Source organism: Coregonus clupeaformis, chromosome 37 (assembly GCF_020615455.1).
Source record: "Coregonus clupeaformis isolate EN_2021a chromosome 37, ASM2061545v1, whole genome shotgun sequence".
NCBI lineage: Eukaryota > Metazoa > Chordata > Actinopteri > Salmoniformes > Salmonidae > Coregonus > Coregonus clupeaformis.
In genome coordinates this window covers 22237231-22263420 of record NC_059228.1, presented here as the reverse complement: position 1 = coordinate 22263420, position 26190 = coordinate 22237231, and the positions used below count along the sequence as shown (strand labels likewise).

The following is a 26190-nucleotide window of genomic DNA, read 5'->3' as shown; positions in this document are numbered from 1 at the left end:
CATACAAGACCACTGATAATCTCCCTCGATCTGGGGCTCCACGCAAGATCTCACCCCGTGGGGTCAAAATGATCACAAGAACGGTGAGCAAAAATCCCAGAACCACACGGGGGGACCTAGTGAATGACCTGCAGAGAGCTGGGACCAAAGTAACAAAGCCTACCATCAGTAACACACTACGCCGCCAGGGACTCAAATCCTGCAGTGCATAGACGTGTCCCCCTGCTTAAGCCAGTACATGTCCAGGCCCGTCTGAAGTTTGCTAGAGTGCATTTGGATGATCCAGAAGAGGATTGGGAGAATGTCATATGGTCAGATGAAACCAAAATAGAACTTTTTGGTAAAAACTCAACTCGTCGTGTTTGGAGGACAAAGAATGCTGAGTTGCATCCAAAGAACACCATACCTACTGTGAAGCATGGGGGTGGAAACATCATGCTTTGGGGCTGTTTTTCTGCAAAGGGACCAGGACGACTGATCCGTGTAAAGGAAAGAATGAATGGGGTCATGTATCGTGAGATTTTGAGTCAAAACCTCCTTCCATCAGCAAGGGCATTGAAGATGAAACGTGGCTGGGTCTTTCAGCATGACAATGATCCCAAACACACCGCCCGGGCAACGAAGGAGTGGCTTTGTAAGAAGCATTTCAAGGTCCTGGAGTGGCCTAGCCAGTCTCCAGATCTCAACCCCATAGAAAATCTTTGGAGGGAGTTGAAAGTCCGTGTTGCCCAGCGACAGCCCCAAAACATCACTGCTCTAGAGGAGATCTGCATGGAGGAATGGGCCAAAATACCAGCAACAGTGTGTGAAAACCTTGTGAAGACTTACAGAAAACGTTTGACCTGTGTCATTGCCAACAAAGGGTATATAACAAAGTATTGACAAAACTTTTGTTATTGACCAAATACTTATTTTCCACCATAATTTGCAAATAAATTCATTAAAAATCCTACAATGTGATTTTCTTGATTTTTTTTCTCATTTTGTCTGTCATAGTTGACGTGTACCTATGATGAAAATTACAGGCCTCTCTCATCTTTTTAAGTGGGAGAACTTTTCCCCACTGTATTTATGCGTTGTTTTAGATCGGTATCAAAGTTTTTATGACATTTTTACCCCTCAAATCAAGGAAACCCGTGGACTAGTCTATCCTCACTGATCACTGATCTTAACAAACTCAAAGCAGAATCTAATTTGTCCTACTCTAACTAGTGTAGAATGTTTAGATGATAGTCGCACAAAGTTAATTTTCACCCTCCCTTAGTCATGATGACACAGTAGGTAGCCATTGTTCTTCATCACAAGCCCCCTCCATCCACTTCACTCCCTTACTGTTTCTGTCATTCTGCTGTCTCACTTCCCCAACGATATCTCCCTCTTATCTCCCTCCCTCTCTACCCCTCTCCTTTTGTGCTGTTTTATTGCCCAGCCGTTGGTTGCCAGTGGTGGACAAAGCCGTTCTCTCACATTATACGAGGAGTGAATGTGGACACTGATGTTTGAGTTGGGACCAAGCCCAGAGTCCATGGTCCGCTTCACACCCCCCTTCTGACCGTCTCTTGTTTGACCTTTCTAACCTGGTGTTTCTGTAGTCTGTCGCTTGCCCTCTTCTCTGTCTGTTTTTGAGCACTCTCTCTTCACACATGGAAAGCCTACTCTCTATGTTGCCTGACAGTCAAAGTGTCAGTTGGAGTTATAGGCCTCACATGTTGCAATACTATTGAAATCTCCCCATGAGAAACTTATGGGACTCTTGTGTAAGTGTGTGTACGTACACATGCACCAGCCACTGACCAAGAAACATCTTCTGGCTAGTCTGACACTCGCCTTCATACACTCTTTCAAATCAATGTTTAGGATCAGCCCTGACAGTGTTCCGTCAAGCGTCTGTGTCTACGGAATGACTCCAGTGGATGCGGGGGCTAGCCCTGATGTCGTCACCCCTTTGCACAACAAGCAGGCCTTTTGTCCCAGCTTTACCCCTATCCTCCCACACAATGCTCATAATGTCCCGGCCTCTTTATCTGAGGCAAAGGTAGGGAGAGAAAGAGGGTCCTTTGTCGTGGACTCAAAGGTCTGTTAATAACTCCAATTACTTCAGTCGGAAATTATGACAGCTTCACCATGCTACAGCAATGTATACAGTATTACGCCCCCACACAAGTTTTACATTGAACTGCATGTCTTAATCTTTCACTAGTCTTTGAGTTGGCGAGCTGAAATCCGTATTACAATTTTAACCACCAGGAGATGTCAGTGAGTTAGTTTGCTGGCTGCTTGGTCTTTGGGTTAAATATTGCTCACCCCAGCTCCTCAGAGTATCTGGTTGTTGTGTTGATGACTGAGCTCTAGGTCTGTACTGTAAATTAAACCGTGTTCTGAGTGGGGTAACTTCTGTGAAATGAATGAATAACTTAAGTAGGGCTAATAATTCTCAGCTCTGAGTTTGTGGAGGCAAAAGAAAGAAAGGCTTGGGAAAATGGCAGAGGCTTACCAGATGTGAATGAAGAGCGAGGGAGGAGAAAAAAGGAGGGAGAGGGGGATGGTAGAGTGGGTGACAGAGGGAAACTGATCAGATGGAAAGGGATAAAGGAGGCAGGGTTGAAGTTTGTCAAACAATCCCGAGTGTAGCGAGTACCAGGTAGCAGAGAGACAGGAAAGGCTTTCTAACACTACACTGCAACTCTTCATTACCCCCTCTCTCCTCCCTCCAGGCTGTCCTCCATCTATCCCCTTCCCCTCCTCCTCTGTCCCGGCCCCTGGGCCAGGGAATGTGCCGGATTGGAGATGCCTTACGTGGATCGGCAGAACCGGATCTGTGGCTTCCTGGACATCGAGGAAAACGAGAGCAGTGGGAAGTTCCTGCGCCGCTACTTCATCCTAGACACCCAGCCGGGCAGCCTGGTGTGGTACATGGACAACCCTCAGGTAACACAGTAGGACTGATGGCTAGCATTAGCTTGGTCATTCTCACAAAACTGACATTTTACAAAATAATTCTCGTGTCATTTTTCACAATGTCCTCTTGGATCACTGAGATTAGCATATGTACTTATCTATTTCATAATTATTATGTTTTTTGATCAGATATTATTTGACCACAATTTCCACAAAATTATCATTCCCTGCAGCAGTCAAAAAAAGTAATAAACAAATCAATTTAAAATATTTTTTTACATTGCTCCCGTAATGAAAAGGCCTGAGTTAAACATAAAACCAAATAAAATTAAAAACATTATTATAACATTACATTCCCCAACTTTAGCTTTTTTGCCATTTCGGTAATGAGAAGGCCAAGTGGGGTAAAGGGGGTGTTTGAGAATAAGAACCTAATTCTGAAGGCATAAAAGCGAATAAAATAACTTCTACTACTCCTCTAGATCAGTGTTTCCCAAACTCAGTCCTCGGGACCCCAAGGGGTGCACAGTTTGGTTTTTGCCCAAGCACTACACAGATGATTCAACTAATCATCAAGCTTTGACTAGTTGAATCAGCTGTGTAGTGCTAGGGCAGAAACCTAAATGTGCACCAATTGGGGTCCCCAGGACCGAGTTTGGAAACGCTGCTCTAGATGATGCATCATGGGTGAATAAAACTTTATTTAAAAACTGATTGGCATTTTTACAGGAACTTGAAAAAGTGTTACGGTAATGAGACATGTCCTCAGACAGTGTTTGTACCAGGGTTTCCATTAGCCGGTAATAAAAATGATAACCAATAAATAAAACTGCCGCCGGCCAATTGTCCGCTAGAAGGAAAAAAATCCCATTGCAAAATAATGTTTTTTAGCCTATTCATTGATGGAAATACCAGTCGATGGAAATACATTTGACCGGTCATGCTTATCTGTCTATAGGTTAATTTGCATAATTTCATGGAATTAAATTGGCACGTGTGTATTTTCGTTAGTCATTATGTTTATCACACGCCCATAGCATACAGATACAGAGTCAATGAGCGGAAAATTGCAGACAGCGAGAAAGCTGCTGCTACAGCTTCTCAAACAGCTCATTTGTTGCTGCTGGAGTGAAACTCACTTTTAAAAGCCCGATCATTGCGTAACAATTCTAAATGCAATTGCGTGTTAAAAACAGTTTTGATGGCCACGATTTAGAAAGAGCTACTATTTTTTTTTCTCAATTGGTAGGCTAATTGAAGCGCGCTTCCCATTTGCCATTCAAGTGCATATAGGCAACGTTAGGCAGCATTCAGCGCATCACACACCACTTTGCATTGAGCTGGAGGCAGTATGCATTTTGAAAAAATATACTTAATTGTCTGAAACCTGAACGTTTTACTTCATTTTATGAGATTTGTCTTACCTTACTTCAACGTAAAACCGACCATAGAAATATGGAGGCAATTATTTTATAAAGATTTCCTTCCACATGCCATTGAAACCAGTAGCCTATTTCTCTCAATCCTAGTCATATTAGCAACCCATGCTAGTTGTTGCGTCTTTAGATCTCCCCTCTTTCTACATTTCTAACAGATATTTTCATCTCTGTCACATGAAACCGCTTATATGTGCAGTGTGCTTTTGACAACAGTGTTTTCCTGCTAATTGCATTATGGAAGGAACATTCACACATAGTCTACTGCCTTGTGCTCATTGCTGTGCTTATAACGTGAAGAAATAAGTTGATCAACATTTTCAGCAAAACGTGCTGATCTGTTGCATCAGCCTCATTGCTTTTTAAAGTTTGTTTTTGATGTAGCCTAGGCCTACTGCTTGTATGAATATGGGATCTATCGTCCCACAACTGTCCCAGAGTCTGTTTGGAATAAGTTATTTATTTCTTGCACAGATTGACAAGGTACACTTTTCTACTATGGGGGATTGACATAGGCTAGTGATTTTGCTGTTTATTACTTGTCTTGTTGGCTGAGGAAAAGTAAATGTGGCAGTTATTCTAACATCTTCAAAGTGCGCAATGGAATTCGGAAAGAAGGACGCACGCAGTTGCATCCTCGAATTGCATGTTCTGTTAAGATGAATAACCATAATCTAAATGTGATTTCTGTCAGTTTGAGCACTGTGGGTGGATGCATATGCATATTTCCATTGCACTGACACTCCACAAACAATAAACACATCTTAGAGTTTAAAATTCTGTTAGTGCTTATAAATTGAACCTGCTAAAAAATGTTGTACTTGTATTAGATTATTAACAATGGAATAGGAACCTTGAATTGATTACTCGAGTACTCGCGCCCATCCCTAGTTACTGGTGTGGTACATGGACAACCCTCAGGTGACAGATGCGGATGTGTAAGGTCTGACCACTATGTTTTTACTCAAACCTAAAACCACTCTTGTTCTCATTATCAGTTGAAGTCCCCCCCCACCAAGTGTTTCTTCTTTAGAATACCCCAAATACATAATATGAGAACACCCCGCATATTATAAGGTCATGGTTTGCAACAATGGACAATATTCAATGATATCTAATAGTTCATCACCCACATTTTTCCCTTGTAGAACCTGCCCATCAGTGCGGACTGTGTTGGCTCACTCAAACTCACCTACATCTCCAAGGTAAGAGATTTGCTGAAGAATTTGCATATAATTGATTTTATACTGCGTCTCGGTAGGTGCTTGTTGAAAAAGGGATATTAAGTACATTCACTGTGAGTGATCATTAACTGTGGTTTTTGTACTTGTCTTGCCTCGTAGGTCAGCGATGCCACTAAGCAGAGACCAAAGGCAGAGTTTTGCTTCGGTAAGATTGAGGACAACTATTCTCTTTCCTCTCAGTTCCTCTGCTCAATTAATATGGAAATGGTTGTAACTTGGCTCCACTTTTCAAGACCTTCAGTATTTATAAACTAATTCTGAACCACAGCTATAGATATACAGAGTTCGGCAAACTTAGTTTCTAGATTTAGAATGTTAGTGGACACCAAAAGTTCCATTATTTATATGGACATGGGCTATTTTTCCCAGTTGCATGAGCTGAATTGGCTAAATGACTAAATAATATGGGGGTAGGTGAGTCCATGTTTCTGTCCAGCAATAAATCCAGCTTTTTTTCAGGATTGACATGACAGTGACATCTCAAAGAGCCAGAATTTCTCAGTTCAAGGTCTGCCCTGACAGATGCCACCATGTACACAAGGCTGGGGTGTTTAGATTGACTTGAACCTGAGGGAGGAATGCATCCTTCTTGCCCTTCTCTTACCTCTATCACCTCAGCTTGCTTTTCCAGTGGCTAGTCTCCATGCTATGGACAACCCTGCATAGCTTCAGCTGTTTGGCCAACAGAGACATGCAGGGTAGCAGCTGATCAGGATACTGTACATCAGGGGTCAGCAACAGGCGTAGTTGTTGGTTAAAAAAGACAGGAAAATCACCAGGAATTCAGCCAGAAATTAGTTAAATTTAGGAAATCTGTTCCCAAGTACTCCCGCAAACAAAAAACAGACATAGGCCTATGTGATCATGTCTCAATGTAATAAAAGGTATGAAATTATTATTTTCAAATACAATCTCTTTTTGGGCTTAGCTGTGTGTGTGTCAACATTCCCCCCTTTGCCCTCAATAGCAGGAAACACTAGTGTGTGACAGGTCTGCCCCCATCATCACCACACCGTGTGTGTTGGGGTTTTGACAGGATGCTGGCATCCAAATCGGAACCCATTCTGGGGTATTTTTAAACCACTGTTTGCATGCCATGTTTAGTTGATTTCCACATTTATTACCATTGCACCCCTTCCTAACTCCCATGTCTTTAAAAGTAGCTCTTAATTGGTGTTTTCAGGAAAAGCCATTTGGGAAAGGCTGTCATACTTCCAGATGGGCTTACAGTAAAACAAGGATCAGAGTGGCAAGCAATGATTCATGTCCGTGTGTGTGTGGCTCTGATGCTGCTGCCCAGCTGTGTGACTCAACACACATGTTTTGTGTGTGATCGCAGCTGTGAGTCAGATCTTAGATATCCCCCTCCCAGCTTATTATTCACTTCCTTTGAAAGCCCCCACCACTCTTGGTCTACACACCCCTTCAGCCAGACTGTGATACAGTTTATAGTGGGGTAAATTGTACGTGCTAACGTGGCATACACTCCCGTTAGATAATACGATTTTGGTTTCTTCTGGTTTCACTGCTGTCACTTTTGGATTCATTTATAGCTTCATCTTTATTTTTTCCATGATCTCATTGTCTCAGTATGTTTAACAAAATGCCCATGGCATGCCTGCCTCTTACTGATCATCTCCCACTCATTGAGTCACTCATTCATTCCACACCATTAATGTTCAATCAATGGTCAGGATCCATCTGCTTTCAGTTTCCATCACTGTGGTTTTTGTGTGGTCAGAACAAGTGGCACTTAGGGATGGACATGGTTATTCGAATATCCGAACTGACGTTGGTATTCGAATACTTGCAAGAGTATTAATTTCTGAAGAAAAAAACCTCAAAGGCCTATTTTAACAATGAAAAGGCTTTGTCTAAATTAAATGATCTATGTGACATTGCTACACACAATGATATACCATGACATTTGAAATTCTTAATTCAATAAAACAAACTTTAGAATGTAGTTTTTATGACATGCGCCCCATAAAAAGACATAAGCCTACCAGAGTAGCCTACACCGGTTTCACACGTTTGTTGTTATTGTCGGCCAATAAAAATGACGCTGTCTACTGTCAGTGGCTCTGTGTAGCAAGCAACGTGGTAGATCTCTAATTAATAGTCTAATAAAAAGCATGAGCTGGCGCACACCCAGAGAACGTAGAGGTGCTGACCAACGGAGAATAAACTGTAAGCTATAAAAACAAATAAAGAGAGTCGCACACTCTATGTATAAACTCCCAGTAATTGATTGGGTAAGAAAGCACCTGTGACTTCTTCAGGTTTCTTACCCAATAAATTACTGGGAGTTTATACATAGTGTGCGACTCTCTTTATTTGTTTTTATAGCTCTCTAATTAATGCAAGAAGGAATACAAATTACGGAATTAAATGAGTTATATAAGAAGGAGTAGGCTACAACGAGGAACCATCAGGTAGGCTGTTTAATTTGAATGGAATTGTTGTAGACAAGGACGGGAAGCGCAGCACAATACCCTCAATTAGCCTAGGTAGCGAGCTAGCTAGCTGGCTAACATAGCTGTTTATCTTATCTAGCTTCTTTACATCGATTTGATGCGGTCAAGACAGGCACTACCAGATGGAATGACAACCTATGGCATGTACAAGTTTGTCTAGCTAGCGCGAGTCTGTTTTGCCCCTGTGGTCACTTGTGCAAGCAACACACATACACATGCACACGCACATATAGAAACTTAGAAGAATTATGGCCATTGTCACAAAGTTCTAGTGCTTAAAGCTATTTGCTGCACCACCACCCAGGCTATAATGTAATTTAACCCAATGATCTGAAAGGGAGAGCAGGAAAGTAAAGTAAAGGAAGGGAGGGATGAAATAATTAAGAGACAAAGAAAGATGGCGACAGGAGCACTCTCCATGCCAGAATCACTGGTTCAGAGCTAATCAGGCTTTGACCTAAAACCTCTGTGTTTGGTGTGTGTAATTTGTAATAGCCTTGAGCCCCTTTTTGTTAACATATTGGTGGAAGGTCACTAGAATGGGCTGCTGATTGCCTTGATGCAATTATCCACTCTCATATAATGGACCCAATGCTCCTGCTACGCCTCCCGAGTGGTGCAGTGGTCTAAGGCACTGCATCGCAGTGCTAGCTGTGCCACTAGAGATCCTGGTTAGAATCCAGGCTCTGTCGTAGCTGGCCGCGACCGGGAGACCCATGGGGCGGCGCACAATTGGCCCAGCGTCGTCCAGGGTAGGGGAGGGAATGGCCGGCAGGAATGTAGCTCAGTTGGTAGAGCATGGCGTTTGCAACGCCAGGGTTGTGGGTTCGATTCCCACGGGGAGCCAGTATGAAAAAAAATATATAATAATAATAATGTATGCACTCACTAACTGTAAGTCGCTCTGGATAAGAGCGTCTGCTAAATGACGTAAATGTAAATGTATGCCTTGTCCGATTAGTAACAGCAGACTATCCAACCTAGTCTCAGAGCATTTCCTATTATTTTTGCTATATATTTTTTTCTCTTTGAATTGGGTCACTCACCATTAGGCCTATTTTCGATGTCTTCCATCTTCTCTTTATTGGTCTTCCTCTTTCTCAGTCATCAACGCTGGCATGAGGAAATTCTTCCTCCAGGCCAATGATCAGCAGGACCTGGTGGACTGGGTGAACGCTCTCAACAAGGCCACCAAAATCACTGTGAGTCTCACTAAATGCTGCACTGTCTTTTATTACTGAGGACCTGTTTCACACACCAGAAGACATAGCCTAGTCCTCTTTAGAAAACGATGACTTCCTGTTAATGACAGAAATATTTCCTGGTAAAGTCTCAAGATTTCACTCGTGTGTGTGAGTCAAGAGGGTGACTGGCAGGGTGGTTATTGCTAGGAGAGACCTTTCTGGGCGTCCGGTAGCCTAGTGGTTAGAACGTTGGGCAAGTAACCGAAAGGTCGCGAATACCCGAGCCGACAAGGTGAAATATCTGCCGCTGTGCCCTTGAGCAAGGCACTTAACCCTAATTTGCTCCAGGGGCGCAGTAAACAACAACAAATTTCACTGCATGTGAAAATGTATGTGACAACAAAACATCTTATTTATTTTTGCCCTTGGTCTAGGGGAGCTGTGGAGTACTCCCACTCAACTCTTGGGATCCCTGCTAACCCACACACTCCAACCTCAGAAAGGGCTAGAAACAGGAGTAATCGGTAAAAGTAGTCAAACAGGAGGAATCAAGGTCTCCTGTACATGTTATGAATGTTTTTCACACCATTGTCTCTTGCAGGTGCCAAAGTCCTGTGATGGCCAACAGAATGTGGAGACCCAGAAAGCCCTTCTGGACAACCTGGGACCCAAGAAGCAGGTCTCATACAGGACTGACATCATCGGGGGAGTTCCCATCATAACCCAGATGCAGGTAGCCAAGGCTAGCCCCTCTACCTATCCCTAACCCTAGCTAGTTCATTGTCAGTAGAGTTGCAGTTGATAGTTTGAGCATCTACAGAGCATTTTTAGGGGACTACACAACTCCGGTGTACTTCCCCACAGCAGGAAAGGGGAGAGAGCCAGGAGGGTTCAGAGCGAGAGTTGCTGCAGAGATCCCACAACCAGCTGCCATACTTCCTGGGCAGGCCAACCCAGGACAAGACGGTCATCAAGTCTGGCTATTGTGTCAAGCAGGGAGCTGTGGTGAGTGCAGGGGACTATGGTGGGTTACAGTAGGGGGGCTCTTAGTTTGAGGTTTGGTGTGTTACACTAGGGGGGCAGTAGCATGAAGAAGTAATGTGGGTTTTTTTGTGTTTTTTTTTTTATGCTATTTTCTTTTCCCCAGATGAGGAATTGGAAAAGGAGATATTTCTTACTGGAGGAGAACTCCATGAGTTACTTCAAATCAGATCTGGTAAGTCCTTTTCATCAACACTGGAAAGCATACTGGAATTACTTATTACTCATACACACACTCACATGTCCTGGCATGCTCCACCTCATGTTCCTGGAATCTTGTGCCTCTGCTACACATGTCCTAGCATGTCCCTGTCTCTGTGCCCTACCACACACAGTCCACGAAGAACTTCCATGCTTGCCCATATTTTTCACCAGCATGTGTCTATTTAGCATCAACAGTGCCCAAGGACGGTCTTTCTCCCTTGTCTTCTTTGTGTTCCAAATATACTCTATCAATAAGGCCTTGAAAGTTGGTTTTGCTCAACAGAAAGTAGCCCGAAAGACCAGTGCAGTCATTTACCTGTGGCGCTGCGCCACGGCAAACTCATTGCCGCCACGCCCCAAAAAATATGGACCATAAACAAATATTTCTGCCTAGGCGCACTTTGAAGATGCTGGAACAGTCCACATTTACTTTTTCTTTGCAAACAAAACGAGTAGGCTAATGAATAGGAAAATCAGACAACCCCGTAGTCAGCTTGTTGTGTCTTCTACGCGAGAGAAATATTCCTCTCGAGGGACATTCAAGTTATGAGTGCCACAGGGAGGGAATTCCCAGAATCAAATATAGGCTGCAAAAATAGGCTACATTTATTTAGTAGGCTGCTCAAATTTTTACCAGCCGCACCGGTTTACACTTTATATGGGCTGAATTAATGTAATAATTAACTGTTTAACTGAATTATCGAAAACAAATAGGCCTACATGCTTGCACTTTGTGCAGGCTGTGTATCCATCTACTGTGTTCAGGGCTCTAAATTAAAAAATGTCATTGGTAGCACTGGTGCTCTAAACTTAGAAAAGTTAGGAGCACCACATTACATTTAGGAGCACCAGAAAATACGATTTTAAAAAATTGAGATACAGCTTATATTGGGCCTAAAATGATTTCTAGCTAATTTGGAAACTCATATTGTTCCCTAAAAACAAATATGTAACACTATAAATACATTAGTTAAAATGTTGATTGAGTGTGTGTGTGTGTGTGTGTTACGAACACCTGTCATTGAAATTACAAAGTCATTTGTGGAATATTAGGTTTCTACATTGTGTAAAAGCACTATTTTCCTATTGACATGAATTACATTGAAAATGGTACACTGTCTCTTTAAAAACGTCAGGTTTGTTATGAGGACATGCTAGAGATCTGTAATTCATTAATTGCTATGATTATTGATCTCCTGAAGAAGATCCCTTTTCCTTTCTTTCTGTGCCCCCAAATGTTTGGATATACTGGTAAAGTTAACAAGTTGTTGGTTAGCTAGCCAATGATGTAACATGGCTGAAAAAAGCGTAAACAAATGGCTAATGAAGTCGACACGACACGTTTTATGAATGTAACATGCGGTCCCAGCGATATGCTATAGGAAGATAAAAATGTTGCGCCGTTAATATGGGTCAGATCTTTTGACCTGGTTAGACTAGAAGCAATCCGTTTCTGATGTAGTAATGGTTGCAACCATGACGCTAACGAATCTGTGCTTGTTTCTCTAGGGCAATCTGAAACAACTGTACAGCGAAGCCTTATCATTACAAAAAATATTATCGGAAATCATAGTCGCACAGTGCTCCCAAAATAAAACTACTGGTCGCACTGTAAAATATTTTGTCGCATATTCGACCAAATTGGTCGCACTTTAGGGCCCTTACCGGTGTTGTCCTTCCATACTGCGCAGCACCTATTTCCACGATTATGTTGTAGCCTATTCCCTTATCATAACCTTTCTTTATATTTCTCCGGTTAGGCCTACTTAAGCCATTTTCGCATGAGCTAGGCTATCCAGGGAAAGTAAACTTGGCAAAGTGTCGTATGCTCACGTGGGGAGAGGGACAATAAGCTCTGCGCGTGGCAAATTAGAACGTTTTAGCACCACACAAGTAAGGGAAAGTTCCCGGCTCTCAATGTGTGCATGGCTGGTAGCCTTATGTCTACCTCGCCGCTCACATAATATAATTCACAACACAATGCTACACAACCAGCTCCAGGGTTTAAAAAAAAGTGTATTATCGTGATTTTAAATATTTCCGACCCGCAATGTAACTGTTCTGAACCGCGAGCCGACCTACGGGTTGAAATAATGTTTTCATTCCACCCGCCAGCTGATTTATTTTTGTTTTTTTATTGGCTCACTCACGGGAACCTGGGTCTCCAACCAGATGCAGGACTCTACTAATGATTAGCCCAATAGGGTAAATGCAGATAGGCAACCCCATGCTTCAACTTATTTATTTATAGCCACTATGCTACATTAGCTGGGCTACAGGTGATAATGCTTATTGCTAATAGCATACCTGATTATATGGACCATGCTTAGGCTATATGCATGGTCCAATATGTAAAAATGATTTTACCAATATGTTATTTAGCTCATTTTTACATTTTAGTTTGTGTCAGCATTTCATTCATTTTGGAGTAGAATGTCCTTTTTAAGAAGTCACAAGAACTGAGCTATAGCACGCGTTATAGCAATTTGTTATATATTTTTGGGCTCTTAAAATCTAATGTTATTTCTTCTCTTTCTCTTGACCTCCCCTCCCCCCTCCTCCTCTCTTCAGGAGAAGGTCCCTCTGAAAATGATTCCATTGAAGGAGGTCCACAAAGTTCAGGAGTGCAAACAGAGGTACTGCACACCTCAGCATTCTCATGGTTGAAGGAAGCCTCTACATCCACATACAGTGGGGAGAACAAGTATTTGATACACTGCCGGTTTTGCAGGTTTTCCTACTTACAAAGCATGTAGAGGTCTGTAATTTTTATCATAGGTACACTTCAACTGTGAGAGACGGCATCTAAAACAAAAATCCAGAAAATCACATTGTATGATTTTTAAGTAATTAATTTGCATTTTTTTGCATGACATAAGTATTTGATACATCAGAAAAGCAGAACTTAATATTTGGTACAGAAACCTTTGTTTGCAATTACAGAGATCATAAGTTTCCTGTAGGTCTTGACCAGGTTTGCACACACTGCAGCAGGGATTTTGGCCCACTCCTCCATACAGACCTTCTCCAGATCCTTCAGGTTTCGGGGCTGTCGCTGGGCAATACGGACTTTCAACTCCCTCCGAAGATGTTCTATTGGGTTCAGGTCTGGAGACTGGCTAGGCCACTCCAGGACCTTGAGATGCTTCTTATGGAGCCACTCCTTAGTTGCCCTGGCTGTGTGTTTCGGGTCGTTGTCATGCTGGAAGACCCAGCCACGACCCATCTTCAATGCTCTTACTGAGGGAAGGAGGTTGTTGGCCAAGATCTCGCGATACATGGCCCCATCCATCCTCCCCTCAATACGGTGCAGTCATCCTGTCCCCTTTGCAGAAAAGCATCCCCAAAGAATGATGTTTCCACCTCCATGCTTCACGGTTGGGATGGTGTTCTTGGGGTTGTACTCATCCTTCTTCTTCCTCCAAACACGGTGAGTGGAGTTTAGACCAAAAGCTATATTTTTGTCTCATCAGACCACATGACCTTCTCCCATTCCTCCTCTGGATCATCCAGATGGTCATTGGCAAACTTCAGACGGGCCTGGACATGCGCTGGCTTGAGCAGGGGGACCTTGCGTGCGCTGCAGGATTTTAATCCATGACGGCGTAGTGTGTTACTAATGGTTTTCTTTGAGACTGTGGTCCCAGCTCTCTTCAGGTCATTGACCAGGTCCTGCCGTGTAGTTCTGGGCTGATCCCTCACCTTCCTCATGATCATTGATGCCCCACGAGGTGAGATCTTGCATGGAGCCCCAAACCGAGGGTGATTGACCGTCATCTTGAACTTCTTCCATTTTCTAATAATTGCGCCAACAGTTGTTGCCTTTTCACCAAGCTGCTTGCCTATTGTCCTGTAGCCCATCCCAGCCTTGTGCAGGTCTGCAATTTTATCCCTGATGTCCTTACACAGCTCTCTGGTCTTGGCCATTGTGGAGAGGTTGGAGTCTGTTTGATTGAGTGTGTGGACAGGTGTCTTTTATACAGGTAACGAGTTCAAACAGGTGCAGTTAATACAGGTAATGAGTGGAGAACAGGAGGGCTTCTTAAAGAAAAACTAACAGGTCTGTGAGAGCCGGAATTCTTACTGGTTGGTAGGTGATCAAATACTTATGTCATGCAATAAAATGCAAATTAATTACTTAAAAATCATACAATGTGATTTTCTGGATTTTTGTTTTAGATTCCGTCTCTCACAGTTGAAGTGTACCTATGATAAAAAGACCTCTACATGCTTTGTAAGTAGGAAAACCTGCAAAATCAGCAGTGTATCAAATACTTGTTCTCCCCACTGTATATCGCATGCAAATTTGATTTTGTTTACTTATCTTTGTATATCCAGTGACATCATGATGAGGGATAATCTCTTTGAGGTCGTCACCACTTCTAGGACCTTTTACATTCAGGTGAGAATATTCCATATAATGTCTAGATTCATTTTAAGAATTATCCCTCTCAGTATATGTATTTCCCTCACCTCTGAATCTCCCCCTTTACAATTTGCCCCCTACCCCCACTCTCTCTCCCCCTTCCCCTCCCTCTATCCCCCTGCCTCATTGTCCCCTGTATCCTCTCTCCCTGCAGGCTGACAGTCCAGAGGAGATGCACAGCTGGATCAAGGCTGTCTCTGGGTCCATCATAGCACTGCGGGGACCTGGGAGATCTGCAGCCACAGTACGTAACCACCCACCAGGCCACTGGGATGATAGGGCTACTGCATGCCCTCTGGCTCTTCTGTTCAGTCTCCTGTCTGTCTAGTCCTTAGTAACAACACAAATTGATCTGTTCTCTATTTGTCACGTGTTCATGGCAGCCCAACACACACATATACACACACAAACAATGAGGATGCAGGAAGGAGTGAAAAGTACGTGTCACATTCTGTACTCACTACAGAGGGTAGAGGTTGGTCCCCCTCCTACTGTAGCTGTTAGCCCTCTTTCTGAGAGTGGCATTGCATAGGCAGTCGCCACATGTCTACTCTTTTCTCTTTCTACCACTCCCTCTCTTTCCCCCCTGTACTGTGGGCTAGCCTGGCCCTTCCCAGCCTGCTCTAATCCAGCTGTCCACTGTCTTTTCCCCCTGTACTGTGGGCTAGGCTGGCCCTTCCCAGCCTGCTCTAATCCAGCTGTCCACTCTCTCTTTCCCCCCTGTACTGTGGGCTAGCCTGGCCCTTCCCAGCCTGCTCTAATCCAGCTGTCCACTGTCTTTTCCCCCTGTACTGTGGGCTAGGCTGGCCCTTCCCAGCCTGCTCTAATCCAGCTGTCCACTCTCTCTTTCCCCCTGTACTGTGGGCTAGCCTGGCCCTTCCCAGCCTGCTCTAATCCAGCTGTCCACTGTCTTTTCCCCCTGTACTGTGGGCTAGGCTGGCCCTTCCCAGCCTGCTCTAATCCAGCTGTCCACTCTCTCTTTCCCCCCTGTACTGTGGGCTAGCCTGGCCCTTCCCAGCCTGCTCTAATCCAGCTGTCCACTATCTTTTCCCCCTGTACTGTGGGCTAGGCTGGCCCTTCCCAGCCTGCTCTAATCCAGCTGTCCACTGTTGTTGCAGATGCGGCAAGCCAGATGGCTGTCGAACCCCTATATACAGAGGTATACGGCCCGAATCGGGGAGTGCAGCACGTATGTCAGCTCCTGTTCCCCAAAGCTCCTTCTCTGTGCTGTTGTTTTTCACTAACCTTTGGTTTTTGATGTCATGGAGTGGACTGGAGAGTCACCAATCTGCCTCCCTAAAAAACAAACTGTAAATGTCCCTCCCTGTGTGGGCTCTAACCCTTCCACCCCGCTGCCCATCCCATAACTGCAACTCAGTCCTTCTCTCCTCTACCTGTGCTTCTTTGCTTTTCCTGTCATTCTGTTCATGCTCTACCTCAGCTCTGGGGTTAGTCCCATAAACTCATTCCCTTGACTTAATGTAGCTTAAAGGGATACAGCGGGATTCTGGCATTTAGAGTCTGATGAAGTCGTTGATACCATTTTTATAGCTCTGCGTGCTGTATAAAGGAAGTTAGTGGTAGTTTTGCAAGCCGTTAGTGCAATGACTGGAAGATTACAGGTACAGTAGCAAAGCTAGTTAGCATTGGCTCGCAATATTACCGCTAACTTCCTTTATACAGCATGCAGAGACATGAACTAGTGGATACCATTTTTATCTGACTCTGAGTAAGTGCCAGAATCTTGCAGTATCCCTTTAACTTCCCTGGACCTCTGCAGCCAGTCACTGCCTCCCATTCACTTCCACACCCACTCATCCCGCTCTTAACTGCAGGTAGCCCAGGGGTTAAGAGCGTTGGGCCAGTAACCGAAAGGTCGCTGGTTTGAATCCCGAGCCTACTAGGTGAAAAATCTGTCGGTGCCCTTGAGCAAGGCACCTTAACCATAATTGCTCCTGTAAGTCGCTCTGGATAAGAGTGTCTGCTAAATGAATAATATGTAAATGTAACTTGCTATTGAGGCCCTGTTGTCACCATTGAAGATGTAACTTTTTAAACATCCCTCTGCAACTTTGAAACTCTTACCACACTCACACACACACATTTGCAATCTGTACTAACGCATCTCTGGTACAAACACAATTTACAAAAAGTATAAAATCACTGGTTTCCCCTTTCAATGGTCTTCGTATTGATTGTCCAATGGGTGTATAATGGAGCCAGCCTGATTTGAGTCTTACCTTAGTGTGCACTTGTTCACTTCCCTTAATGGATTTAAAAGTAAAGGACAATATGGTGGAAAAACACCCAATGTTTTTAAATGCATCGTGGGGAGGGAGTGTATGAATGCAAACTTCAGGAGAATTGGGACGCAACCTTAGGCTACCTCTCTAAGATGTGCTGCAGTGTTGTGTAAAAAATGTTGTACAGACCTGTTTCCTGTTTCTGTCTATATCACTTCATATGTGTCTCACACTCTCCTTGTCTCTCTCTCTGTGTCTCTCTCTGTGTCTCTCTGTGTCTCTCTCTGTGTCTCTGTGTGTGTCTCTGCAGTCTCCTGCAGCTGTGTACCTGTCTTAGATGTCTCACATCCTGCCTGTCTCTAGTTCCACCTCCTGTCCACTGCCTGTATGACTGTTTACTCTCTCACACACCCTCAACTTACATAATAATATGCCATTTAGCAGACGCTTTTATCCAAAGCGACTTACAGTCATGCGTGCATACATTTTTGTGTATGGGTGGTCCCGGGGATCGAACCCACTACCTTGGCGTTACAAGCGCCGTGCTCTACCAGCTGAGCTACAGAGGACTACACCCAGTTAATTTCTCATTTTCTAAACAAAGACACGTTTTGAATTAACTTTATCTTTGGGAGCTAAACCACAGTCTTCTTCACATAAATAACTGTTTAGCTGTTTTATGTTTGTGTTGTGTATGTTTGTTTGATGACTTCTTCTGTACATGTACACTCGGAAGCTCTTGAACTAACCGACCTAACATACCTGAAGAATCACATAGCCCTTTGTTTGCTCACACATGGGCCGTTATGGTGTAGGTGTTTCTGTTGCATGGTCTGCTTCAAGTCATCCAATTAAACTGCACATATGTTTTTGACAAATGTTCTCTGTCCGGCTGCATGTTTGAATGCATGGTACAGAATTATGAAGACTTTGGTGAAACAAACACCAACCGGTCACTGACATGTTCTTTCTTTATTCCTCACCCCCTCTTGTTTTTACAGAGCGTGAAATCTGACAGTGAAATACTAACTTTCAAAAACACGACCACTACTACTACTGCTTGCACTACCACTGCAACTGTCACGGCTTTCCCAGCACTTCTACTGTCCGCTACTACTACTACTACTACTACTTCTACTACTACTACTACTACTACTTCTACTACTACTTCTACTTCTACTACTACCACTGCTGCTGCATCAGCCGCTGCACCACAAGTCTGGCACTGACTCTATTCACAACTCACTATGTTTTCCAAATTAGACTCGTCATTGCCCTTGGTCCCTGTCTGACTGTGATTTTGTGGGACACGCCCCTCTCTCAGCAGGAGCACTGTGGCCGTTCCTTCCCTTCCACATTCTACCACAGCCACCCGGGGCCCCCCGTCCCTCGCTCGCCCATATCTGCAGTGCCACCCTACCCAGGGTGCCCTACTGTCGCGGGCGGCGCACGCCCGGAGCCTGGCGTGGGACAGCGAGCATTTCATGAGCCTCCTGCCACGACCCAGCCACGCCCGACTGTCACTGCAGGAGACACTCCTGTCCAAGTGACTGCCGCCACCGCCCTCGAGTCGCCATGGAGAAGGCGCAGCACCTTTGAGGGCTACCCACCAGAATCCCCCCTTGACCTGGAAGCTGCCGACCTGCCGGTTAGTGAAGTCTGACCCCTACCCACAAACTACCCCCTAACCTGGCAGAGGGGCTGGGCTACAGAGGAGAGGAGATGCTGTGTGACAACAGTGATAATGGGAGAAATGAGAGGAACAGGGTTGACAGTTTCATCTTAAATCAACCATAAGTCCCATTTTGACTGGGGGGAATGAAAGCTTGTTGTGTGCAAAAGGGAGTGGCAATTGAATGGGAGTTTCACAAAATATATATATATCTCAACATTTCTAGCCTGTCTATCTATGGGTAACAGGGTTGACATGTTATGCTCGACCTGCTCAGTTTTCCACCAGAAAATGGCCAAAAAGAGTAGAACCAGCACACCTGTTTTTACACTGATTTTACTATTAGATGTTCAATGTTTCTTTTGAAACAAATATTTTTAAAAGTAATAGTTTCACCATATTAAATTGAGAGTTCAATTCATGTAACAGGGTCAGGTTTAAGTAGGTTGGTAGTTGTGATTAAGGAGAGTGAGAACAGGTGTTGAGGCTGATTAGCACTTAGTAAATGAATCACTAATCACATGAAATAAATAATAATCTTCAGAAATTACTTTGTCAAAGCAATAACATAACTAGGGCTTTACAATTATGGTGAAAACCTGGAGAAATGTTGGTTAAGTGGGTTAGAATCTTCCTAGAAGTCACAGAGAATGCACGGAGGAACATGTCAAAATTCTGAATTTAATTCCATCTTTATTCAGATAAAAAAAAATCTGATTTTATTGAATTCTCCATGTGGTGTATATTAAAGGGTACTTCATTTAATATAACAGATGCAAAAAAAATGAAATTGGTGCTCAATTTTTACTTAACATATCGAAGGGAAGCAAAAGGCACTAATTTCGTGGAACGATCCATGGATGTTTGCCTAATCCTGCAGGGTACTGTCTTGGGGTTATCTTGTACCAATAGGAGTTCAGTGGGGGAGTGAGTTGAGCGAGGTGGCTTCAGTACGGGACCAAAGTCAACAGCAGTTACTACTAGGGTAGGGATGGTCAGAGTGGCCACCAAACCTGCCTGACCTCTTTATACCTGTTTCCTGTACAGTGGCTTCAACCAATTTAGTGACTGCTGACCTATTTGTTGAGTTATGACAATGACTGCTGCTGTTTTGTACGTGTGAAAACATTGGTTTTCTTTGGTGACAGTTTTGTTGTATGGGATTGTTTTATTTTGTTATATTGCAAAATTATGTGGGAAGATGTATATTTCTGTTTGAACTTCCCTGTGCCTGTTTTGCCAGGTAGTGGAGGTTAACCCAACAATACTACTCAAAGGTCTTATTTCAATAGCTCTCAGTAGTGGTTCTGCAAAACCATATAGCCGGTAAAGTGCCTGCATACATTTTATTTAAAAAACAAAAGCTATTGTGTACTAGATTTTAATTGTGTTGCTATTTATTACGTGGATGACTTGAAAGACATAAAGACTTTGAAAATGTGTGTTGATTTAATTATTGCAATTCAGTTCAATCTAGATGAGCAGCAGCTCATGATCTGCTCAGCGAACTCTCCCACTAGCCATTAATTAACACATTTAGAAATAAAATCAAGGACTAAATCCAGATAAACCAGACAATTCTATGAATGCATAAAGAACTGAAATAAACTATGCTAAATACTAAGAAATGGTTCAACCTCTCTTACATAGCCTCACACTTATGTATGACTACTCTGCCCCCTGGTGGTGAAATGTAAACTTAACTTTCTTCCCAGGGTAGAAATGTCACAATCCATTTGACTCACTCCTATACATACTGACCTTTTGTAATGGTGGTCAGTTAGCAGTCAGCATTAGTTGGGTGTCCAATCATTGACCTGTCAAATCTGAGCAGGGTGTGGCGGTATGAGTTGTGTTTAGTCGAATGGAGGTCCACAGTGACCAATGATGATGTCATACGGTTGCTTGTGGAAAACAAAAACATCTACATCTGGATTGACTTGGGGCCAGTAAGAAGTGGGTGAGGCTGACAGCTCTCAGTGCCTGAGGTAGCCCAGTCTATCTATGCCTTTATTGGCCTGCAACAGTGACTTTTGTTGGGCTTCTGAGAGAATAATAAAGCAGCAGTTTGGCCCTAGAGAGACCTCTGCATGTGCTCATGCCAAATGATACAGATCACACCAACAATGGGTTCAAGTTGAGGAGATTTGTCTTGTTTTCTTTAACTTATTAGGGTGTAACCTAAAGTAGGTTGATTTCATCAATATGTTTTAATGGGTTGCCTTGATGTTTGCATAGTCACTTTAATAACTCTACCTACATGTACAGATGAAGTCGGAAGTTTACATACACTTAGGTTGGACTCATTAAAACTAGTTTTTCAACCACTCCACAAATGTCTTGTTAACAAACCATAGTTTTGGCAAGTCAGTTAGGACATCTACTTTGTGCATGACACAAGTAATTTTTCCAACAATTGTTTACAGACAGATTATTTCACTTATAATTCACTGTATCACAATTCCAGTGGGTCAGAGGTTTACATACACTAAGTTGACTGTGCCTTTAAACAGCTTGGAAAAATCCAGAAAATTATGTCATGGCTTCAGAAGCTTCTGATAGGCTAATTGACATCATTTGGATAAGAGCGTCTGCTAAATGACTAAAATGTAATGTAAATATAATTGGAGGTGTACCTGTGGATGTATTTCAAGGCCTACCTTCAAACTCAGTGCCTCTTTGCTTGACATCATGGGAAAATCAAAAGAAATCAGCCAAGACCTCAGAAAAAAAATTGTAGACCTCCACAAGTCTGGTTCATCCTTGGGAGCAATGTCCAAACGCCTGAAGGTACCACGTTCATCTGTACAAACAATAGTACGCAAGTGACCGGGAGACCCATGGCGGCGCACAATTGGTCCAGCATCGTCCAAGGTAGGGGAGGGTTTGGCCGGCAGGGATGTGGGTTCGTTTCCCACGGGGGAAAAAAAAAGAAGGAAAAAACCCATGTATGCATTCACTACCTTTAGCGTCTGCTAAATGACTAACATGTAAATGTATAAGCACCATGGTACCACGCAGCCGTCATACCGCTCAGGAAGGAGACGCGTTCTGTCTCCTAGAGATGAACGTACTTTGGTGCAAAAAGTGCAAATAAATCCCAGAACAACAGCAAAGGTCCTTGTGAAGACTGGAGGAAACAGGTACAAAAGTATCTATATCCACAGTAAAACGAGTCCTATATCGACATAACCTGAAAGGCCGCTCAGCAAGGAAGAAGCCACAGCTCCAAAACCGCCATAAAAAAGCCAGACTACAGTTTGCAACTGCACATGGGGACAAAGATCGTACTTTTTGGAGAAATGTCCTCTGGTCTGATGAAACAAAAATAGAACTGTTTGGCCATAATGACCATCGTTATGTTTGGAGGAGAAAGGGGGTGGCTTCCAAGCCGAAGAACACCATCCCAACCGTGAAGCACGGGGGTGGCAGCATCATGCTGTGGGGGTGCTTTGCTGCAGGAGGGACTGGTGCACTTCACAAAATAGATGGCATCATGAGGAAGGAAAATGATGTGGATATATTGAAGCAACATCTCAAGACATCAGTCAGGGAGTTAAAGCTTGGTCGCAAATGGGTCTTCCGAATGGACAATGACCCCAAGCATACTTCCAAAGTTGTGGCAAAATGGCTTAAGGACAACCAAGTCAAGGTATTGGAGTGGCCATCACAAAGCCCTGACCTCAATCCTATAGAAAATGTGTGGGCAGAACTGAAAAAGTATGTGCGAGCAAGGTGGCTTACAAATCTGACTCAGTTACACCAGCTCTGTCAGGAGGAATGGGCCAAAATTCACCCAACTTATTGTGGGAAGCTTGTGGAAGGCTACCCGAAACGTTTGACCCAAGTTAAACAATTTAAAGGCAATGCTACCAAATACTAATTGAGTGTATGTCAACTTCTGACCCACTGGGAATGTGATGAAAGAAATAAAAGCTGAAATAAATCATTCTCTCTACAATTATTCTGACATTTCACATTCTTAAAATAAAGTGGTGATCCTAACTGACCTAAGACAGGGATTTTTTACTAGGATTAAATATCAGGAATTGTGAAAAACTGAGTTTAAATGTGTGTGTAAACTTCCGACTTCAACTGTACATATTACCTCAATTCCCTCAACTAACCGATGCCCCCGCACATTGACTCGGTACCGGTACCCCCTGTATATAGCCTCACTATTGTTATTTTACTGCTGTTCTTGAATTATTTGTTACTTTTATTTATTCTTCTTTGGTATTCTTTCTTAAAACTGCATTGTTGGTTAAGGGCTTGTAAGTAAACATTTCACTGTAAGGTCTACACCTGTTGTATTCGTCGCATGTGACAAATAACATTTGATTTGATTTGATTAAAGGTTGCCATGTCATTTTCCCAACATGCAATTGTCCTCCAAAGCTATAAGTTCAAATGGAAAGTGTTTACAACACCAAACCTCATGAACTCCAGTGTCACTTTTGTCCCACATAGCCTCACCCCCTTCAATGCAAGACAACATGAGAACCATTATGAAAACAGGACCCTCTCCATCCCTGTGCTTCCCTCAATAAGTACCCCTTTGGTTATGGCAGCAGCACTCCATAGCACCACAGGCAACCTCCATCTCAATGCCTGGGCCCTGAGTATTGGTCCAACCACCTCATTAAACCATAGTCATTAAAATATCCCTGGCCCTTCACCAATCATATAGTATGTGAGAGCGGTTTATGGCAGTGATTCATTGGTCCACTGTTTACTGGATCTTTTACAGCCCACCACAGGCATCCAACTTGACAGAGATTTGTTGTTTGCTGTATAAGCCACTAGCTATAACATTGGAATTTATGCTTTTGACACTAGCAATTGACCTATATTTCTTCTAATACTAGCGATTTGTTTAGTCTTTAATTTGTACAACTTCAGGAAACAGTTTGGCTTTCGGTTAGAATACCACAAAAAGCAGTTTGCTAATGATCATATGATCAATGTTGGTTGAATGAAAAAGCTTTGAATGTTAGCTTTGCTTACAAAATTGGTCATGATTCATCCCCACCCAAGTTCCCCTCAAATATTGGTTTCTGTTGTTTGTTTAGTTTCTGACCACATATTATTAATGAATGGACATAAGATTTAGTTAAGTAATTATTTTGTAAATGGCTTATAATCCACAGCAATCATAGAACCCCTCGCACCCTCACTCTCTGTTGTGTTTGTAGGCCAATTATATGAGTTGAGTAAGTTGCCAAGAGTGACTAAGTCATTAAGGGAACAGTAAAAACAGCAAGTTTAGGGCTGAAAATCCAGAATCCAGAATTATACATGCTTCATGAACTCTCCTGTGATTTATTCTGTTGTAGGCAGTCTATATGTATAGCTTCCTATTGATTGGGGAATTATCATATTAGTTAATTGTGAGCAATGTTATGATGGCACCACACCCGTCGCTATGGGCGGGCCATAGGGGGCCGGGCCCGCCCCCAAAAATGCTTGTGCCCCCCCCCCCACTTGAGGGAATTTATTATTAAATATACGTACTGTAGGCTAATAATAATTGTGCCCTGCCCTCCCATGCATTTCATATGCCCCCCTTAAGACTGAGGTCTGGCGACGGGTCTGGCACACATATGTGAATGGATTATCTAAACAGCTGCATTTCAATGTTTAGAGATATAATATCAAGGCACACATCTTTATTTGTTTTGTTACAGGTACATTATCCACTTCAAATGATACATTTATAAAATATGTACCCGTAGGCTGCCAAGAAATACATACAGAGTTTAACAGGTGACATCAATAAGGGATCATAGCTTTCACCTGGATTCACCTGGTCAGTCTATGGTGTTCATAATGTTTTGTACACTCAGTGTATACTGTATATGTTTTGTATGTAATGTATGTGTCGGGCTTTAGCTGAGATTAGTCTTTACAGAGTCAAGTATATTTGTCAAGGCCTCAAATGTTCCTTGACTAGCACCATTCATTCTCACTTTGATCATTCTTATGTTATAACTTCTTCTTGAAAGGAGTAGTCTGAAAAAAAGTGTTTGTTTTTTGTGTCATTAACAACTTTTCCAATTATGATATCTTCTTTAATTGTGATTTATTCAGTAATTGAATTGTTTTTAATTAAACATTTAATGGCTTCCCATAAAATCACATTTTGATTAGTCCATCCATGATAGGCCTATTCCAAAAGTGTAGCATATTCTAAGTTTAGTCTATTTCAAAATCAAATTCATTCAAATAGGCCTAATGAAAAAATTAATTAATAAATATCAAAGCTCTTCCCTTTAGGATGTGACACACACTCCAACCATAGAAATGCGTATTTTTATTGCCTAGAAAGTGTGCTGGGTCATGTGGAGTTGAGTAGGCTTTTATATAAATGCAGTGCCAGCAAAAAAACGCAGTTGCGTATTGGTGCGTAGTGGAAGTGGAGCTTTTCTAAATCCCTTACATCAACTACTCTGCTCTACACTCCTCAGCTCACATGTACCAAAGTACTGCAAGTTTAGAGAAGCCCGGACACTTTTTGTTTACTTTCCCATATTTTGACAACTGTGTTTCACAGTAAACCACAATGTTTTGGTCACTATTGTGCTTAACAGTTTGCTTGGCATCCCTACCTGCCGAAGCACAGACCTCCAATAGGTACGTTATCGGCTGTCCCAGTCGTTGTCACAAGGCGATGTGTCCCCGAATGCCAGCGGAGTGCTTAGCAGGACAAGTCCTGGACCACTGTAACTGCTGCCCGGTGTGTGCCTCTGGAGAGGGCGAAGCGTGCGGTGGCAATGGAAAGCTTGGAGACCCGGTGTGCGAAGAGGGGTTGGAGTGTTCGGTGTCCGGCGGAGTGGGGTACTCTGCCACGGTTAGAAGAAGAGGGAAGAGCGGCGTTTGCGCCTGCAAAACTACCGACCCTGTATGTGGTAGCGACGGTGTATCCTACCGTAACATCTGCGAGCTCAAGAGAGTCAGCAACCGGGCACTGAAACTTCAGCAGCCACCTGTTCTGGTCATTCAACGGGGAGCATGTGGGAAAGGTAAAGGCTTTGAAGAATATTATACATATAATTCCCATTTCACCGTCTTGAATGTGCTATTTGTGTGTATTTCATATTTATTCTTTCTGGTGGGTTCCTTACTTTAAATCAGTGAGCATAACTCGATTACAACTTTTCCATTCAATCGATGCTTTACGCGAAAATCCAATCTATATCAAATAAAGATTCAGCCTTGCTGAGATTTAGAGTCATGAATTCTCGTCAGAAAGGAATCAGTGTGTGACAGACTGGTGACAACGGCATCCAGATGTGACAGCTGGTTATGTATCCCAGGGGCACAAACATCAAGTGTCCTTTGACAGCAAAACAAAGACTACCATTG

At 43.1% G+C, this 26190-nt stretch overlaps 2 protein-coding genes across 4 annotated transcripts in view; both read left to right on the top strand.

Moving 5' to 3' along the window:
• Positions 1-2636: 2636 nt before the first annotated feature.
• Positions 2637-19049, top strand: LOC121553618 (pleckstrin homology domain-containing family A member 1). Of its 3 annotated transcripts, XM_041866875.1 has the most exons (12): positions 2637-2928; positions 5483-5539; positions 5678-5723; positions 9160-9257; positions 9841-9972; positions 10104-10244; positions 10387-10455; positions 13056-13120; positions 14823-14886; positions 15065-15154; positions 16029-16099; positions 18478-18792. In XM_041866875.1, the coding sequence occupies exons 1-12, from the start codon at positions 2788-2790 to the stop codon at positions 18701-18703; spliced, it is 1200 nt and encodes a 399-aa protein (XP_041722809.1). In that variant the 5' UTR covers positions 2637-2787; the 3' UTR covers positions 18704-18792. The 3 variants fall into 3 exon arrangements, with proteins under 3 accessions (XP_041722809.1, XP_041722808.1, XP_041722807.1); XM_041866874.1 differs by lacking the exon at positions 16029-16099 and having other exon boundaries at positions 10107-10244; positions 18478-19049; XM_041866873.1 differs by lacking the exon at positions 16029-16099 and having other exon boundaries at positions 18478-19049.
• Positions 19050-25229: 6180 nt separating this feature from the next.
• LOC121553648 (serine protease HTRA1A) overlaps positions 25230-26190 on the top strand; it is a 31946-nt gene continuing 30985 nt past the window's right edge. The window contains exon 1 of the mRNA XM_041866932.1: positions 25230-25847. Coding sequence (XP_041722866.1) covers positions 25388-25847 — 460 coding nt within the window. The 5' untranslated portion in view covers positions 25230-25387. The remainder of the gene's footprint in view (positions 25848-26190) is intronic.